The sequence below is a fragment of the Alligator sinensis genome, unplaced genomic scaffold, assembly GCF_000455745.1.
Source record: "Alligator sinensis unplaced genomic scaffold, ASM45574v1 scaffold239_2, whole genome shotgun sequence".
In the NCBI taxonomy this organism is placed as follows: domain Eukaryota; kingdom Metazoa; phylum Chordata; order Crocodylia; family Alligatoridae; genus Alligator; species Alligator sinensis.
In genome coordinates this window covers 532236-551660 of record NW_005842279.1, presented here as the reverse complement: position 1 = coordinate 551660, position 19425 = coordinate 532236, and the positions used below count along the sequence as shown (strand labels likewise).

Genomic DNA, 19425 nt, shown 5'->3' with positions numbered 1-19425 from the left:
ACTCTTTCCTGCTTATGCAGGGGGTCGGACTCGATGATCTATTGAGGTCCCTTCCGACCCTAACATCTATGAATCTATGAATCTACACTGCCATTACTCCAGCCCCTTCACTGGAGCTGTGGGACCTTACTCCCCTTTGGGCCTCAGGAGTCTGTCGACCTATCTGGGCCCCCAACTCAGCCTATGGTTTACTCAGGCCTCAGGTGTCTGTCGATGTGCCTGGACCCTGCCTCAGGCCCCACTCAACAGGCCTGGGTCCCGCCTCAGGCCCCACTCAATGGGCCCCTGTGCTTTTCCGTCGGGGTGTGCTCCCCTAGTCTTTCCCCTCCACAGGGTCACCCTCCAGGCAGTGGGGGCTGAGGCTTTCTGGTGCCCCATACTTGCCCTTCACTGGAGAGGCACAGGTGTGGCATTTCCTGGAGACCACCCGGTCACAGGCAGCCCCCACCACACGATCCAGCCCCAGCAGGTTTCAGTTTTAGGTCATGCCCCAGGACCAGGAACCTCCTGCATCCCCATAGCTCCTGCCCTTAACAAAACCTATCAGGAATTTGAATGATATGGGTGGAAGAGTGGCAGTTGGCATTGTTTTGAGGGAAGTGTTGGACTGGGAGTAAGGGAACTGCTTCTTGTTTGGTTCCTTCTGTAGTTAAAACTTTCCCTGGCATAGGGATAGAGGAAGGATTTTAGTTCTAAATCTGGCAGTTTTCACAGGGATTACATTAATTTAAGTTCTGCCTTCCCCCACCTTGCCTGTCCCTTGAAGTGTTAACTGTAGGGCTGTCCCATTTTCATCATGCTTGCTTGAAAATGATCTCTTGAATTTGGCCATGACCTTGGTACAGCCATTTACGTCGCAGACTTGTCCTAGCCACAAGACAGGTTTAGTGGTTGGAAGGTGGTTCTGAGGCGCGTGTAATTATTTTTAGATACCTTGTCAGCCCTAGATAATGGATGTCAGTCATTTAGTAATGTGAATACTGTCTCACTTTGAAGATTTGATCCTTCCCTGCAGCTTCTTTGGTATATAAAGATTGGCAACCTGTAGCTCTGCATTGTTCTTACCCAACTGACTTTAGTGCCTGAATACACTGTGCACTCTGTTTTCAGAAACTCCTCCAGATGCCCTTATCCTGGAATCGCCATTTACTAACATACGTGAGGAAGCAAAAAGCCATCCATTTTCAGTGGCAAGTACAGCTTTCTGTCTTTATTATCTTCTAATTTTATTTATGAAAATAATCATTTAGAAATTCTTCCTGAACAGTTCTAGGACATGCCTGAGTTAGATCTGTAAACCTTGCAAACGGTGTCAGAGTTTGTGGAGCTGTTTTTCGTTATAATGATCAGCACTAATGCTTTCCTCTACAAAGGGCTGCGTGTACATCAAAGGTTTTCATTTTTGAACATGAAAACATCTGCAAAGGCCTACATGGCGCTAATATACCTTAATGTACAGTACAGTTATAAGTAAAACCACACTGAGATGATAATAATGGAAAAGAAAAACCAGGGAGGAAAAGCAGTAAGCACAAAGAAAGAAGGGCTGAGTTGGTTCTTTCAGCAGGGAGTGTGTTAGGCCTTACCACTACCATGGCATGATTCTCTGCTTACATAAGACATGCACAGCTGACCTGCTTAGTGAGGAGGTTGAGAGAACATGTCCCAGTCAGAGGAGGCTCAAGAGACTGACAATGCAGCTGGGGCACCCCTCTGTCTGTCCTTTGAAAACAGGGTTGTTTCCTAGCCTGCCACATCATAAACAGCAGGTGTATTGTGTAGGAGCTGAAAGTGACAGAGGAGCTGTACCAGGATGTGATTAAATGAATGACTGCTTCCCTAGCAGAGACATGACAGATGAATGAGCCTTCTTAGGATCACAGCCTAGTCCTTGCCACCTGGATTCTGTCTCCCCAGGGCTGAGGATGATGAAGTTTCTCTGACACATTCAGTTTGACCCAGCAGAGATGCCTGACACTTTTTTGAAACAAGCAAACCTGCAGGCCAGGTCAGGTGGCTCAGCCCCACAGGGGCTCTCCTCATGACAGCTGGCACATGCTGACACCTGAGCTAGCTCTGGAATTACCCTGCTTCTCAGCAGGGCTGTGTATATTGGGCCAGGCATAACACCACACAAATGCTATTGTACTGCTTTTGGTGCCTGCGCTAGTCCTCTCAGCCACCTTGGGTATCTTTGCATTGTACTGCATTGTGCTGTGTAGACACCCTCCATGACAAAGGCTTCCACCAAGCATACATGTGAGCCAGAAGCATGTTGATATCCAAGAGAACTCAAGCAGCAGTGCTGACACTTAAGTTGGAGAATGAACAATGAAAGCATTCAGAGAACCTGTGCACTAACACAGCAGCACAATTTGAGTCTACTGCAGAGGAACAGCACATGAAAAATCAGATGGACAGTGGTAACAGTTGGGATGTGTTACATCTGTGGAACCAGTGTATTCTTTCTGTACCATTCAATCTATCTGAATTCCAGGTGGGAACATCCCTTGTCTTGCTAATAAGTGGACATATCTATTACCACAGAGTTAAGTAGGGCTGGAAGGGATCTCAAGAGGTCATTAAGGGAGACTTTATTTTTTTCAGATATACAGATACTTCCCTGGGTTTGACTGGTTCTTCCTCGACACCATCACGATGAGTGGAATTAAATTTGCAAATGATGAGAAGTAAGTAATGAATCTCTGCTGAATCTTCATTTTTCTACCTGCAGTGATTGGAGCTGGGAGGCCTTTTGATGACATGTTCATAAAGGAGACTGAATAAAGCTGGCATCAAGTGGGAATGTACACAGAAGTGCAATTGGTCCTCTTTTTTGCTGAAGTATTTGATACTTGTGAAGGGGCTTTGCAGAGTCTTGCTTGGCCTTGTGTGTGCCATAGCTTCCAAAAATTTGGCTTGGTAGCTGTCAGGAAACCCCAGCACATGACAGGTGATATCATTTCTCTTAGTTGTTCCATGTTTTAAAATCCTAGGTGGGTGTTGACCCACAGGTCCTTATCTGAACAGGAAATAACTCATCTGACCAGCTAGTTAAAGACACTTGAAGCATAGGTGTGTGAGAAACTAAACAGGTGTATCTAGTGTAACATCTCTATTCTTCAAGGTGTTAAACAGCTGGGAAGACTTATTGACACAATTATTAACATAATTCATACTGTAGTTAATAAGTTTTCACACCTCTAAGCCTTCCATTTATGGATTGCGGAACACTTTGCAGGCATTAGTGAAGTAAGCTTCCCCCATTTCAGTGAGACTGACACAAAGAAGTTAAATGTCTGGCTCAAGGTCATGCAAGAAATCTGTGGCAGGTCCCTGGATAGAATCCTGGTCTCATAAATCCTCGTGCTTTGCCTGACTCATTAAGCTGTTCTGTCTCTGTCTGTAATAAGAACATTTCCTGTATGTTCATTCTCTTAACCAAAAATGTGCCCTATTTCAATTTCACTTTGGGTAATGAGCGCCTCTGCTCACCAGCGTAATCAGCAAAAAAGATTCTCCAATGGTTACATTAACTAATTATTTTTGTGTATAGATCACATTAACTGGCATTATCACAATCTGAAATGCAGTTAATAAGTGGTGGGAATTGTTTCTAGTGAGTATATCCCTGAAAATCCCACATAATACAATTATAAAACTTGGCCATACATCTCACAAGCATCAGTTGCTTCCCTAGAAATGCTTTTTAAATTAGCATGTAGTAGAACAGAGCTTTGTCCAATTAATATATGACAGGCACATTCTTTACAGTACTATTATTCCACATCCTATTTTTAAACTCTATAATAATTTATTGCACTCCATTTCCTTTCTTGATTTTGTCTGATATAATGAATAAGTGACTCTTATCCATCATGAGATGCCTTTTAAGTGGGCTTGAGAGGGAGGACCTATGAAGCAAAAGTGACTGACAAACACTCTGGCTCCATTTTCACTCAGAAGGTGCATGTGTGTATTTAGCGAAGCCAACAGACTCGCAGTGATTGTGGCTTCATTCAATGGAGCCAAGATTGTTTTTGAAGGGCCAGGAGAGCAGCCTCTTGATTATTTCTCAGTTTAAGAAGCTGCAACAGAGAACAGCTCCTCTTCAGACAGATAAAATAGACAGGCATGACCAGCATTCAGATAGCATTGGCTGTTTTATCAAAAATACAACCAGAACTCTTAGCTCTGTTACAGTTTATAAACTTCACTAGGATTAAAAATAATTACATTGTCTTTTAATTCTTTTTACAGTGTAAAATACATTTCCTGTTCACTGCTCATCCTCCATGCTGAAGATGACCCTGTTGTACCATTTCATCTTGGAAAGAAGGTAGATTTCTCCTGTTGAAACTGACCTGCTTTAAGTTGGCGGCTTGATGGAAGGGATTTTTTGGCTTAAACAGTGACCTAAATGGATTATACAGCTCTGTGCAGAAAAGTCAGCAATTTGATATGAAGAGCTGGTTGTTTTAATAATGCACCTTATAAACTAATCAAAGTAGATACTGAATATATACTCTGTGTGTGTGTGTGTGTGTGTGTGTGTGTGTGTGTGTGTGTGTGTGTCCCTCACACACACACACACACACACACACACACACACAATATATATATATACTGTATATATACACACCAGTGTATACAATATCTTCAGCCTGTGAAAGCATGTGCACGCATGCATGCACACACACACACACACACGTTAATCTATAGGGTGCAAATCTACTCTGCCTTCTACTATACTTTAGACTAACATGGCTAACTACGTCTCTGTTATAATAACGGCAGAGGCGCATAACAGTTAGCAGCACTGAAGGTATTGGATGTCATTTAATAATATAATCGTATCTATATATTGAAAATCTTCCAAGCTGTGGTGCTGGCTAAGAAAAAGTGAAGAAGAGTTTATTAGGCTTGAAAAATAATGGGGAAAAATAAGGGGAAAATAGCATTGTTATACTTAAGCAGGAGGGGGAACAAGGGCAAGAAGGAATACAGATGGACAAAGCACCTTAGTTTCCTGAACAAGTGTTCAGATGCCCCTGTGAAATTTTTGTTAGTCAAGCCAGTCCAGGCAGAATTTATAGAAATACAAATGTAATGGCAACAGTTCTTTGTCAAGATATCAGTCTATTCATTAGAGATGAAACTTGATTTGTGGTTATAGTTAATCCCATTGTCCCACTGGTTTAAGTTTTTGCTGTCTGTGCATGTCCATTGTGATGCTTATTAGTTAATAGGATTTTTTGCTGGGAGATCTCTCTGCTTACATCATTCAGGGCTTTCTGCTGATCTTTTGAAAGCTCTTACATAATGGTTTACCTCTAGAAGCTGAGCTCTGATCTGCTGAGTGTAGAAATGGTCCTTCCAAGTGGAGTTTTTGGTAGAGGGAAAATGTTATTGCAGCATCTACTGCAAGATGAAGGGAGAGAATCCAGAGGAGTGAGCAAAAGGGAGGCTCTGAGTGGCACAAAGAGGCAGGAGGTAGCAAGAGATCATAAAGTATACAGCTGCATCCCTTGTGAACCTTCTCTCTCATCCCCCACCCCTCAACGGGAAGCTGCAGCAACACTTTTCCTCCACTAATATAAATTGTCATGTATACCGAATAAATGTAGAATCTGCTGGGGTGAAGCTGATTGCAGCAAGAAGCAGCTCTGCTTTCAGGCAACTAATGTTGCAGTGCATCTTCTATGAATGTGGTGGTGAATCCTTTACCTGTTTGATGCTTATAACTCTCTGTAGCTTTACAACTTGGCTGCGACATCACAGAGCTTCCGGGACTACAAAGTGCAGTTCATTCCCTTCCACACAGATCTAGGCTACCGGCACAAATACATCTACAGGAGTCCAGAGCTACCTCGAATACTGCGGTAATAATAATAAACAGGGGCACTCTGTCTGGCTTTGTTACTGGATCAGGGTTTCCACAGTGTGAGGAACCAACATGTTATCCTTTTTAGATGGAAGCTGCTGTATGTGTGGTGCAGCCGTAAAAAATGGGTTGCAGAAATTTTCATTCCTCTAGAAAAAGCCATTGGAACATGTGGTTAGTTTTTCTTCTTCCTCTCTTCCCCCATCCGCTGATTGTACCCGAATCAAAACACTGCATGCTTCTATACAAGACGCTTTACTGCACAGTAGACTAATCTACTGCATAGTAAAGCGTTACCATCTACACATGTGTGACATTTACTGCACAGTAAATTAGTCTATTGCACAGTTAGCTAGTACCTGTAAATACAGGTACTAGATTAACTGCATGCTAGTTACTGTGCAGTAGCTTTCATGTAGACACTGATGGGGAGCAAATTTGCTCCTGGTCAGTCACACTAGCAGGGGGCCACAGGGTACAGGGGAGTTCTCTGTCCCTGGTCCTAGCACTGCTCAGCTCCTGGCTTCCCACAGGAGCTGAGAGCTGATCAGCGCCAGGACAGGGTCGCTTTCTTCCCCCTCTCCCCCTCCCCCCCATGTGGCTCCCAGCTTCTCACAGGAGCTGGGAACCGAGCAGTGCCAGGACTAGGCAGCTCTCCGCTTCCCTGGTCAGCCGGGGGCTTGCCAGCAGCTGTCCTATTCGTGGGGCAGCTGCCAGTCAGCTACCTGCTGGGTGAGAGTTCCCTGCCCAGCAGGGGCTGGCTGGGACCTTTCCCACTTCTAGGGCTGCTACCAGCAAGCCCCTTGGCTGGGCGGGGAAGCCTCACTAGGCATGCATCAAACCATCAGCTGTGTTCCAAAGTGCATGGGGCTGTGCATGTCAGGACCCCTTGTGATGTGTACCAAGAGACAGCTACTGCTGCAGCCAGCAGAGCATTCCTGGTCCCATGTGTATTAGGACTGGGCCCTCTGCCAGCCCCCTTGGCTAGCACCCCAGGAGTGTCTGGAGCTCCCCCTGGCTGCTGCACAGGGCCAGAGCAGGGCAGGAGCAGCCCTGTACCAGGCTGCTCCAGTAGGGAGCAGATTTGCTCCCAACAGGGTCCTTGTGTAGTATTTTACTGCGCAGTAAGCCTATATTGCATTAGTAGCATATGTAGATGCACCCACTAAGTGGTAGAAATATTCCCAATAATACAAGGACTGACTTGGCACTCAGCAATCACGAAGTGATTTAGAACAATCCCTCAGAACCACAGCCCTCTCCCCAAAACATAGACAGATGTGTTGAGAACAGCTCTAGCTGAGCTGAGTGCTGTGTGCGCTTATAGCATCTGTTTTTCTGTTGCCCTAATCCTCCTTAAGCATGTTGGTAAAATTGAGTCCAAGCAGTCTGGTGACCTGCTACTGACCTTCAACAGGAGTTGTGACATGAGCCCAGTTTAGAACAAGGGTTCCACATCCCTACCCTAGTGCACAGCCCATTGGCCTAGCCTTGCTCTCAGGCCCCAGGAGAGCTTAAGTCAGTATTTCCAAACTTGCACCTACCTAGGTGTTGATCTTTGAGCCTCCGTTCAGGGTTTGTCTGCACAGCACGCTGCAGTGCTGTGCTCTGTGTTATAGCAGTGCTCTCTGCCCAAGGATAATACACCCTGCTTCGTAGCCAGGCTGATTTATGTAGGTGGAGAAGCACTTTTTCCAGAATCTGCTTCTAGTTCCCAAGCTCACTTGGCATCCTTGCACAGTGCTGCATTGTGTTCTGCACACATGCCTACTGGCTGATGTAAATAAGTCCCTCAGTTTCACAGCTTCTGAGCTCCTGTCGTGGCTAGTGATGTTAATGAGACTGCCAGCACCCAGTTAACTCATCTGTCTGGATTAATCTAGACACCCAGGTTCAAATCCCCTTGATCCAGCCACCTGCATTGGGGATCAAGGCTTTAATCTGTGCTTTCCCACACAGGTGGGGACCTTTCCCAGACAAAGAAGGATGCCTTCCCTTCCTTCAGCCTCCTGTACAGGAAACAGCTGGCTATAATATGGCTGCAGACAACCTGGGAATGGGAGGGGGAGCTAGCTAAATTGCTGAAACTTTGGCTGTGAGTGAAAAACTTCTATCACTATAGGAGCAGGCTAAGGTAGTACTAGATTTACTTGAATATCTAGGATGACCCCCAATAATTAGATTCTATATATGAAAAACTTAAAAACTTGTTATAATTTTCCAGGTATAGTATCTAATTATTGGAGATTTGCCTTGAAATTGTTCCCTTCCCACAGCTAGAGCAGGGAAAATAAATCTGGGAGGGTCAGGTAGCCCCTTGCACTCCCTTTCCCCTCACTCCCAACTTCTTTCAGCTGCAGCCTTTTTCCCACTTACTGTCAGACTCTGCTCTCCCTCAGTACATGGAAGTGAGAAACAAATTTGAAAACCCTAACTTAGAAATAAACATACCTGTAGTTACTTGTATATAGGGAAATTACCACAGGTACCCACAGACATAGTTCATCCAGAATTGATGCAGTTTACCTCTTGAAACTGCTGCAAGTTTTAGCACAGGTGCTCCATAAACACACTTTTAATTAGTGCTTTTGTACTTACTGCCTGCTTCTTCTACATGAGATGCTACTGTACAGTAGCACTGGGGGGGCACTAAGCATGATGCAACACTACTGTGCAGTAATAACAAGTTATTGCACAGTAGCTCATTGCTACTGTGCAGTAGCATCAGAAAAAAACATGCAGGGACACTACTGCACAGTAACGCTGCTTACTACGCAGTTATGCAAGTACTATATGACTGCGCAGTAACAACTACACAGTCTGCCACTTGTGTAGACACAGTCACTTACAGTTAGTACAAACTATGCATGGCATGAGTCCAAAGCTAAAAGGCTTATGGTTTACCATATACATTATTAGGCAGGGCCTCAGCAGAGACCACAGCATTTCAAGCCACAGTGACCCCATGGCTCAGCATGTGTGTGTACTCCAAATACCCGCCACAAATGATCCATGTTCCAATTAGCCCCTCACTCATGACTGGAACCAGGTGTTCTAGTCACAAGTCCTGGGATCCTCCAAATATTTATATGCAGATGAGGCTTAGAGCAACTTGGTTTAGCTTCACCTCATGTAGGGAAGGGCCACAGTAATACGTGGCAGCCTGTGAGGGGACAACAGAGATTCTGGGTAAGCTGTTTGAGCCCCGTTTGGTAATGTTTGCCAGACATTTAAAGCTGGTAAAGAAACAGGAATGATTGGAAATGGGAAAGAAAGGCACAGTTCAGATGTAGGAGTGAAGAGGAAAGCAAAATGTATGCAGTACAGTGGCTCACCATGACTTGAAAAAGAATCAGCGCTGAGGGAGACTGTATGCAATGGGCACTGTCATATATTTTCTTCAGATGATTTGCACTGACTTATCCTTGTGGTAGGCTCCCTTCAGCATTTTGGTCTTTTTGGCCAAGATTAAATGTAGCATTTTTGGCACCAAGGGAAGGGTGTCGGGGCTGGCCCTGGCTGTCTTGGTGCCAGCCTGGTATTGCTGTACCTACGGGCCTGGTGCCAGTTGCCTGTGGAGGGAACACCTGCCCATTTTTTTTAAGGGCCACGCACACAGAAAAAATAAAGGTTCCTATCAGCATGTTTGCCCAATTGCTGGTTACATTTAATTTAACAAAGTCCCTCCAGAGGTGGTGCAATGACCTACCCTGGAAATCTTCAAGAGGAGACTGGACAGTCACCTTGCTGGGGCCATCTGACCCCCAGTTGTCTTTCCTGCCTAGTGCAAGGGGGCTGGACCCCATGATCTTGCGAGGTCCCTTCCAGCCCCTTACAATCTATGAATCTATAATCAACTTCACAATTGTTTTTCATTACTGAGCACATGCTGCTTTTAGCATCAGTTTAATGATAGACAAGATATTTAATGAGGTTTCCTTGTATGCATATGTAAGGTGAGGGGCTTTTTTCCCCCATGTTGATGGGAGGGGACCTTGTCTTATATTTGAGTAAGTATGGTTAGTTACTATAACAGCTTATACTGCTATCATTTCATGCCAATGTAATGGTTATGTCTCCCTGCACCCACAGAGAAGCTGTGCATGCTACCAGCAGACACTACTACTTGAACTTGGACATTGGTTGCACCAGGGTGTGTGACCCACTGTGTTCCCTGGAACTGCAGACATCTGACCCTTCATAGTCTTGTGGTTAGACTGCATGTACCCTAAGATCCCTAGTATGACTGGGAGGTAGTTTGCAGTTCCAGTTGGACACTGCAGCCTAGCAGAGTTAGATCTGAGATTTCAAACGGTAGGGCTGTTGCCCTGTGTCCTGCTCTCTCTGTGGAAATGGTTGGGATATTTGTATCTGGGATGGTTTATCACTGCTGGCATCTTGTTTTCTTTTCCAGGGAATTCCTGGGGAAATCTGACCATGGGCATCGTCACTGAAGACTGGCTGCTTGGTAGCACTAAAGCTTTCTTTTCTTTTTTGGGGGTCAGTCTGCCTTTCTTTCACCCCCTATGGAATTCCTATGGTAGTCCTGATGCGTACCCTCGGAAACCCAGATTTCCAGCATCAGCATTTGAGAAGGTAGAGGAAAGAAGAGAAATTAGTTAGCTTCTGTGTTAACATGGACAGAAAACGAATCCCATGCAGCAGTACCAAACAGTTAAAACTTGAGCACAACAGAGACTTACCAATACAGCATAGCTAACCCATGTAGACATTCCTAGAAATCGTGCATCAGGACCAATGGCCTTTTTCAGTTTGTTTTTTGAACAGCAGTGGACTGAGATACCTACACAAGGGTGGCTGCCACCATCCCTCTATGCCACGCTTGTCTGGCTTGAGTTCCAGTGGTTTTCCTTTAGAAGAAGAAACACGTTTAGTACATTTTATTTTTCAAAGGTTATAATCAGAAAAATGCTGAGAATCCTGGGGAGAACTGGTATTTTATTGAAATCACTGTTAACTCTTAGAATTATAGAATCAGCATTGAAAAGGTGTCTGAATCATTGGTAGAAAAACCCAATTTTGAAAAAAAACCAAGAGCAAAGTCAGCTGTATTTCCTGGGAATCCTTAGATCCCTCCTGCTTCTTTTCTGCCTCCTGAGCCCTGCCTTTGGAACATCTCTTCTGCTCTTATGTGCTTAATGTCCCCCTCCTTCCTAGGCATCTCTCTGAAGAGCCCCAGTCCTGATATATCCTAGGCAGGTTTACTGCATGCTGTAGACTTTATTTTGCAGGCTTCTTGTTTGTCTGAGCTCCCCCCCTCTCTTAACAGTCCAGGTCGAGAACATGCCAGACTTTCTTAGTGGTGGTGGTGGTGGTGACATGTCTTCCATTCTCCTGTGACATACAGAGACACAAGCACTTTCTTGGGCAGGAGGCGGTGATTCAGGCTCCTGCATGTTTTCTCCTCAGACACTCATGCATTTTGTAGCTCTTCTTAGCAGGCACAAAGAGCGAGGTGGCCTTTCTAGCTCCTTTAGGCAGTGCAAATCATGCATAGCTAAAAGCAAGCAGCAGTATATGGTTAGCCAGGAAAACCACCTCTGATCCGTGTTTTCCCTCCCAGCCTTTATTTCCTAGCCTGGCACAATGTCTCTCTCAGTTGTCCTGCTGGCACACAGCAGATGTCATATATGTGTGTGGCTGTACACCACCTTGCCACTCCAGCCAGTGGAGCAATGGACTGGCACAGGGGGCTCTGGCTTCCCGGTGCCCTGCTTCACCATGTGGAGGTACCAGCATAGTGATTCCACTTCGGGCTGAGCAGCACAAGACACATGCTGCCTCAGCTCTGTGGCAAGAAGCTTGATGTCTCCTCCCTTCTGTTGCCCTCCCTAGCCTGCTGCACACACTGAGCTCAACAGGCAGCTTGTTTGCTCTTACCCTTGCTGCCCCCTTGAAGCCCCCCTCCCTTTTCCCCCCAGGTCCTCAACAGGATCCAAGCTCCTGCACTCCCACCCTGGAGCAGAGTGGCTTGGGGGACAATGCCATGTACTAAATTTTGGGCCCTGTACCTGGGAAGGGGCTTTGCAGGGCTCCCAGACTTGTTCAGACTCATTCAAACAACCTCATTCCATCAATTTACAATAGCGGGCTGAGTAGCTTTAGTTCCTAGTGTTCAGCAGTGAAATTTACAGCCTTAACACTAAAGGGGTCTGTTCACTAATGCAGTTGTGTACAGCATAACATAAACAGCCCAGCATGCATCCAAGTTATATCTACAGGCTCATAATTGTTACAAAGCAGACAGTAGCTTGTTCTTGTACTGCGACTTTCTGCTGTAGCGTGGTTATACTAAGATTTTTGCCCCATAATACTTAGGAGCTAACTGTACCACTTACAGTTTGTTTGATAATACACTTCTATTTATTGCACTGATAGAACAGGACACTGTTTGGCTCCTTGTAAAACCAACTGTACATTCCGTCTAATGCTGCTGCTGTCATCTGACTTATGTTAAATTACAGACTTAAACAGAAATGTTGACTTTTCCCATGTGACAGAGATTAGATTCCAAAGCATGAACCAGTGTTGTTGTTTATTTCAACACCTACGTTCCAGTTATTAGGCCAGTAATGTACTTTGAAATTTAAATTAAAATGTCTATCTAAAAGTGTGTAGTTTTATTAAAATGATTGACTTCTGATCACTCCAGTTTGACCTGCCTGTCTTTCTTTTTTTTTGTCTTTTAAATCTCTGAAGACAGTGGCGAAGCATGAGCCAGAAGTAAAATTTGATAGCCTGGGACCAACCAAGGGCCAGTTTCAAAGCAACATACATAGACATCACAGCACTCCTGAGCTTTGTCTGCATCCCATTTTGCTGCTTGACCTCTGATGATACATGATGCTTTGGTCAGTCTAACGAGAAGCAGCCATGGGGGGAGGCTTTGTCATGGTATCTCAGTGTGTGTACAGGGGTGGGGGGTACACAGCCTGTGTGGAAGGGAAGGATCCTGAAAACTTCTTTGCTACTGTAAGGACCTCATCCCATGGGACGCTCAGTACATTGATTTACTTAGGCCCTATTGAGCATGGCTGTGCTGTAGTAAACATTAGAATATGTTCTGAGCAATTGCACAGTAATGCTTATTCTGATCTCTAAGGTAATATGTGACATGGTATGAAACCTCATGGAGCTGGTCCAAGACAGGTGCAGTGCCAGGGTGTGAATCAACACCCAGCAAGCTGTGTGGTATTATCTCCATGGAGTGGTTGGATGATAACTGTACATGCTACTTAGTACAAGCTAAAGACATATACCTCCCCCGTAAAATCCTAACTTTGCTATCACACAATTGCACTTAGCACAGTACAGTGGCACTTAGAACATGTTTTATTGCTGAACACGTGTATACTCCTATGGCCCTGTGTGCTAGACCTGGGGCATAGGGTAGTGCAGGGCCCAATCCCAGCATGCAGGACCAGGAGGGGTAGGGGTGGGATCCTGGGGCCCTGATCCCTGTGCATGGGACAGGCAGGGTGGCATGTAACCCTGGGCTACAGTCCCAGTGTGCGGGGCTAGGTGGGGGCTGTGTAGGGCCCCACAGCCCAATCTTGGCACGCAGAGACCAGTGGGCTGGTGTGGGGCCTCAGGGCCCAATCTGGGTGTGCAATGCTGGGCAGGGGCAGTGTGAGATCCTGGGGCATGGACCCTAGCACAGAGGGCCAGGTAGGGGCAGTGTTGTCCAGATTCAGGTTGAACTGTGACCTACAGTGTGCCCCATGCCACTCAGTTGGCCTGCAGGGCCAAAAGGTTGAGAGTACCACTGGCTTTAGTATATGTGTGTGGAAGTGGCTGAGAAGCAGGAACTGATGCTATTGAACTGTTGGGGGGCATAACATGACACAACAGCCTGTAGCTGAACTGTGGCTGTACAGGAGCAGCTGAACCTGAGTTTGGGAAGGGGGCAGGTAGGATGGAATAACTCAAATAAGACAGGTGAAGCTAGCAGGCACCTGGGGTTATTTTTATCCCCACCTGGGGAAGCAAGTGTTTGTACGTACCAGTTGCAGTTCTGTTAATTGGTTGGCTCAGTGGCCCATGGTCTCGGGTGGATGTTCCACGCCAACCCTGTTCTACATGGATTTCAGGCTTGCGTGGCTGCTTCTCACTGTGCTGGCCATAGTCCTGCCTCCAGAATATCTGGAGCTATTCCCTGGGACTGCTCTCTGCTTCTTCTGCCCAGAAGACAAACAGCTGTAAACCGTGTTCACCTCCTCCACACGGCAGCCTTGGGTAGGGTGCATCCTGCCTGTCGATAAGCCCTACATGCCCAGCCCAGAGTGGGATATTTTAGCAGCCAGAAGCTGAGTCTGTCCAGCCACAGCACTGCAGCATGGGCACTGGATATTAACACTGATGATGGAGGGAGGGCTAGGGGTGGGTGGCTTCCTCTAAGATGTGCGAGTGGGGCTGAACACTGAAGGAAGGCAGGGGCTATGAGCTCTAGAGACTCAGCTGCAGCACCCAGGCTCCAAATTTGAGAGAGTTAACATGAGTCCTGGTGGCTCAGAAGGAATGGCCAGATAAAGAACTCATTTGGTGTTGTGGGACATTGAAGGGACAGTTTGGGACGCTTATGCTGTTTTCAGTTCAACTGCTCTTAGTCCCCTAGGTGCTCTCATGCCAGAGGATGCCCTCCCCACATGCCTCACCCAGTGTCCAAGACTTTTCTCAAGCAGTACCCTTTGAGATGCACTTTCTATTTACTTCCCTGCCACACACCATGCTATGTCCCCCCATGCCCTTACCCTTACAGGAGCTCCAGGGATGGTGATGGTAGTTGGGCCAAGGGAAAGGGACAGGTTCTGTAGCAGGCAAGCTGCCAACAAAGGGCTTTACACTCAAACTCAGGACTTACAGCTCTTGAGATGATGTCATTCAGTCCTGCCTGCCTGTTCAGGCTGTTTTAAGAGCTTTGCTGCTATGAGGCAAGGATCAATACCCCATCAAATTCCTAGCTCTGTACAGGAGGCCAGTCTCACCCAGGCTCATAGGAAAACACAGCTATTGCTGGCAGGCCCAGGACTTTTTTGTATATATGGATGTGGCTTTCACAGGGAGGTGCAAGGAAAAAGCAGCATAGGATCATAGACAATTAGGGGTTCCATACACATGCAGGGAGTCTGCTCCAATGTGCTGGAAATCCAGTGCGTTGCAGCAGACCTGATTAATTTCTGCACTCCAGCAGACTGAATTAATGTGCTCCAGCAGAGTCTAGCATCATGTGCTGAACGGGGTGCTTTGAACGAAAGCTTGTTTGACTAACCTTAGTTCAAAGCACCCGGCTGCCATTTTTCAGTGTGGGGACACTGACACATGTGATGCTTGGGTTCTTTTAATTAGCATGGCTCACTAATTAAAGTCCCCCCACCCCCATGCCTCCTGGAGCACGTGTAAAAATGCCCTTGGGGTTGGCAGGGACCTCAGGAGGTAGGATGGTCCAACCCTCTGCATGACTTGTGGCCCCACTGTTGAGCCATACAGATCAGATTCTGAGGCTTATGTCAGTGCAACTGGTGCCTCTGGCCCAGACCCTGATCTGGTTACTGGCCTGAGGGCCCAGGAACTGGAACACAAAAGGAGAGCATTCTGGTGGTTTTAATCAGTTTCTAATACACAGGAGAGTACAGTATACACAATACACTACACAGCCCCAGAGTTAATGTTGGAACACTAGTCCAGGGGTTGCAATAATGAATACATCTATTTGCACATCTGATTAGAGGCAGATAAGGAAGAGGCTGGGCTGTCGGAAGTTTGACACCTTCCTGGAAAATGGTCCTACTAGATCTATGACCCAGGTGCCTGATGAAAGTGCCATTGCCATCTGTACAGTTCAAATATCCCAGTTCAGGGAATGCAGGTGGTAAAATGGCAGTAGCAAGTCAACAGTCCAGCAAGTGCAAATCCAGATCAATTAAACACAGTGGGAGTAGATGAACATCTGCATGCAGTTGCAATACCACACATTGGGGATCAGACACAGGAGTGCAGACTCAAGGAATCTGACAGCATTAGGAAACTTACAAGTGAAATTACCTTGGGGTTGCTCTGGTTATTGGAAAAAGAGACTTGCAATTTTTTTAAATTCATCTTCTGACCAGAGTAAGCATGTTGTTGCCCCTGGGCAAATGGGAGGCCACCGCTCTGCATCCATATGTGTATCCATGGGTGTAGCACCGTGATTCATTAATCAAAGCATTAAGCGAACGTGTACCAGACACTGCCTGATTAGTTTCCATGGCATTGATGCAGTAACAGCCAAATGGTTTCTTCCCAACAGCTCAGGACAACCAGCCTTGGTAACCCTAGGAATGTTGTGGGGGTGCAGTGCTATAGCTAGGACCAGGGAAAAGCACGATTCAGGCAAAGGAGCCTGACATGTCAGTTGTATGTCTAGAAGATGTACGAATCCCCCCAGGGCCCTGCTCCAGGGAGCTGGGGTGTGCTGCGCAGATGGATGCTGGCTCTGGACAGGGTGACAGGCAGGAAGGTCTCTCATGCTGGCAAATTTAAAATTAGCAATTTAAAATTATGGCCACAAGGGGGTGGGGGGGAGCCTGAATGAGCAGCTGACTTTAGCCAATTAGGATCAATGTGGACTAATATAGCATAAGTCACTAAAGTTGCCTGTGCATGAGAGGGACACAAAGCCTTGGGGCTTTCAGTGTCCTGACCTAGGAGGCGGAGACCCTTCTTCTAGGCCCAGTTCATCTCCTCTGCCTTCCCCTCAGCCTCAGACAGGAAAGCTGAACACTATTGTCACTGCACGCTGCAGGGTTCAGGCTCCAGCTGTCCCCACCGTCAGCACACAAGTTATTTTTGCCTAGTGACTTGCAACTTCAAGCAAACTCTAGAGCTTCTGGAGCAGGGGAGGAAGGTGTCAGGAGGAAGGCAGTTACAAGCCAACTAACAGCCCCTCGCTCCTGTGCTGGGAAATTCAGCTGAGGACACTAGCTGCAGCTAGAGGTTCTGGCCTGGGCACATCCCACAAGCAGGCCCATCTGCCAGCACAGAAATAGGCACAATTCTGCCTCAGGATGCTCATGTGACCTTGTCCAGAGCTTAGCTGGAGCTGAGCAAGAGCCAGTCAGTTTCTCTCAGCGCCAGTGGAAAGGGCTAACCCCCATCCCTGGGCAAGGGTGTTGTTACTCCCCCACCTTGTCCAGAGCTGTAGCTGTAGCACTGACACAGCAGGCTTGGGTCTTGCAGAATGCCAGTGTCCAGAGCTGTCCCATACTAGGACAAGCCCTGCTCCGGGAGTGACTACAGGTTCCTCTGGGCAGCCAGTAGGCACTAGAGCTTTCTGGGGGAAAATGTGCTACTCTGAAGGTGAGGAAAACCCAGAAACAGCAGCTCCACCTCCTCACAGAGGGGAAACAACTGAAACGTACTGAGCAGCCTCAAGCAATGCTGGATGAGCAGACTGCAGAGCAGGGCCTGCCTTCCAGGGCCACAGCAGAGGGCACCGAGCCCAGCAGTAGTCTACTTCAGTAACCAAGCTGGCCTCCGGTCCTCATGAACACTGCTGCTCAAGACAAAAGCTGTCAACATGAAGGCTGCCTCTTCAGCTGCCTCTTGTGGTTGAATGAGGGGGTCACGCGCAGGCACTGCTCTGTACCTGGGGACCCATGTTTTTTACAAAATGCAAAGTGAGATGGTCATAACAGCACAGCTGGGAACAAGCATCCCCCTCTGCCTTTGTCCCTAGTTCGTTAGTACCTTCCCACCCCTGCAAGGGAGCAAAGCTCTGCATGTCCACACACTGGATCCCCAGAGGAGGCCAAAGAGCCGTGGCACTTGTGGCCGTGGTAGACGGCACACAGGGGCTGCTCCCTGTAGAATCCATGGGCTGCGCCTCTGCCCCCGATCAGCCAACCCCGCCAGGCTCATGACAGGTCACAGAACAGCACCTCCCTATTGAGCAGCTGGTGGCTACTCTCTGCTCAGTTGGGATCAGTCCATGGGGCCTCAGACACTTCACTGCTGGGAGCAGGGGTAGGGCTGCACTTTGCTGGAGCCTGGCACATGCCACATGCCTTTCACCACACCCCAAAACACACTGTTGGGCTAAACAACAGTGGAACAGGAGAAAGGATGCTGTTCACGGTCATGGCTATCGGTCCTCCCACAAGGCTCCTAGCTGTAATACAAAGAGAATGCCTAGCTCTTCCTCCTGGCTAGAGGGCTCTATCTCCTTTCCACCACAGCACCAAAATGAGACACCCCTTTGAGACACAAGAGAGCAGGACAGCTTCCTTGCCTGGGGAGCTGAGTCACGTGGCGTCAGAAACAGGCCGCACAGCTTAGGCAGTGCCACACCTCGGATGCTTTAGAGGGCAGGGCAGGGGACCTGCCCATTGCCTCAAAATGGCTGGGGAGGCAGGTGCGTGGCCTGGCAACGGGAGGTTTCTGCACGCATCCCAGAGGATGACACAGGAGGGAGGCTGAGGGGGAGGGGTGACTAAAGCTTCTTATTAAGCGCTTGGTCTAATGTGGGGCATAGCCACAGGGCAACCAGCTGGCTGCCACCATGTTCAGAGCAATGCACAGTGCATGCAGGTGGGTTAGCATGACATGATATCTGTGTCCATCACTGGATTCCCTTCTGTGCTTTCCATCAAGACTTTCCTCCAATTTCCCCCTGCAAGGAATCCTCCCAGCATCTCCCCCCATTCCTATGATAAAGCACCGTTCTCTATCTACGGAAAACACCATATTGGATAGATTTGAGCCTGGTGATGGGCAGTTAAATGCCTGTGATCTTATTTGTGCAAACCTGGAAACACCTGAGGCCTGAACAGCTTGCACAGGCTATTCCCTGGGGAGGTTGGGGGGTGGGATCTTCAGAGCAGAAGGCTCCACCCCCCAGATCTCCCGAGCATACTCCGTGATGGTCCTGTCACTGGAGAACTTGCCAGAAGATGCAATGTTCTTGATCACTTTCTTGGTCCACTCCCTGGGGTTCTGTGAAGGAGAGGATAGGTCAACGTGTTACACCTTGGGCCCTGGTCATCAGCACCATCCAGCACGTGGCTTATAACATCCCAACAAGGCTCTCATGGGTCCCTCCCCTTCTGTTCTGGGCTGTGAGTACCAGCTTGGCACCCTCAGCATGGCCTCCTAGGGGTGGCTCCGACTGTGGCCCACATGGATTCTCTCAGGAAACAGCTCAGAGAGCTGTGGCCAGCAGCTCTGAGCCAGTGGCTCATCAGCCATTATCTCTGAAAACCCAATTGTATTCATGGCACAATTCCAGCCTCAGCACCTAGAGGCAGAAATGGGCTCAGAAGCATGATGTTATCAGAGCAGGGACAGGAAATGGCTGTTGGAGGGATGGGGACACAGATACAGAGCCACAGGCACTAAGCCAGCCACTGATGTATGTCATATATCCAGAGCTGTTGTAAGCTCATTAAAGAGACTGAAGTTACTCTTAAATGCCCCATATTCTACTAGGCACCTGAATTACGGATATTACATGCAGTTGATAACATCCTGCCAGGATAGAGATGCTC

The 19425-nt window shown here is 47.4% G+C and overlaps 2 protein-coding genes across 2 annotated transcripts in view; one reads left to right on the top strand and one right to left on the bottom strand.

Annotated features, from left to right (window-relative positions):
* The window catches only part of ABHD12 (abhydrolase domain containing 12), a 57228-nt gene extending 41397 nt beyond the window's left edge, over positions 1-15831 (top strand). The window contains exons 9-15 of the mRNA XM_025209287.1: positions 1111-1190; positions 2608-2690; positions 4261-4339; positions 5755-5882; positions 5973-6058; positions 10299-10384; positions 12605-15831. Coding sequence (XP_025065072.1) covers positions 1111-1190; positions 2608-2690; positions 4261-4339; positions 5755-5882; positions 5973-6058; positions 10299-10384; positions 12605-12739 — 677 coding nt within the window. The 3' untranslated portion in view covers positions 12740-15831. The remainder of the gene's footprint in view (positions 1-1110; positions 1191-2607; positions 2691-4260; positions 4340-5754; positions 5883-5972; positions 6059-10298; positions 10385-12604) is intronic.
* A 154-nt stretch (positions 15832-15985) lies between these two features.
* The window catches only part of PYGB (glycogen phosphorylase B), a 44034-nt gene continuing 40594 nt past the window's right edge, over positions 15986-19425 (bottom strand). Inside the window, exon 21 of the mRNA XM_006027960.2 lies at positions 15986-18874. Coding sequence (XP_006028022.1) covers positions 18722-18874 — 153 coding nt within the window. The 3' untranslated portion in view covers positions 15986-18721. The remainder of the gene's footprint in view (positions 18875-19425) is intronic.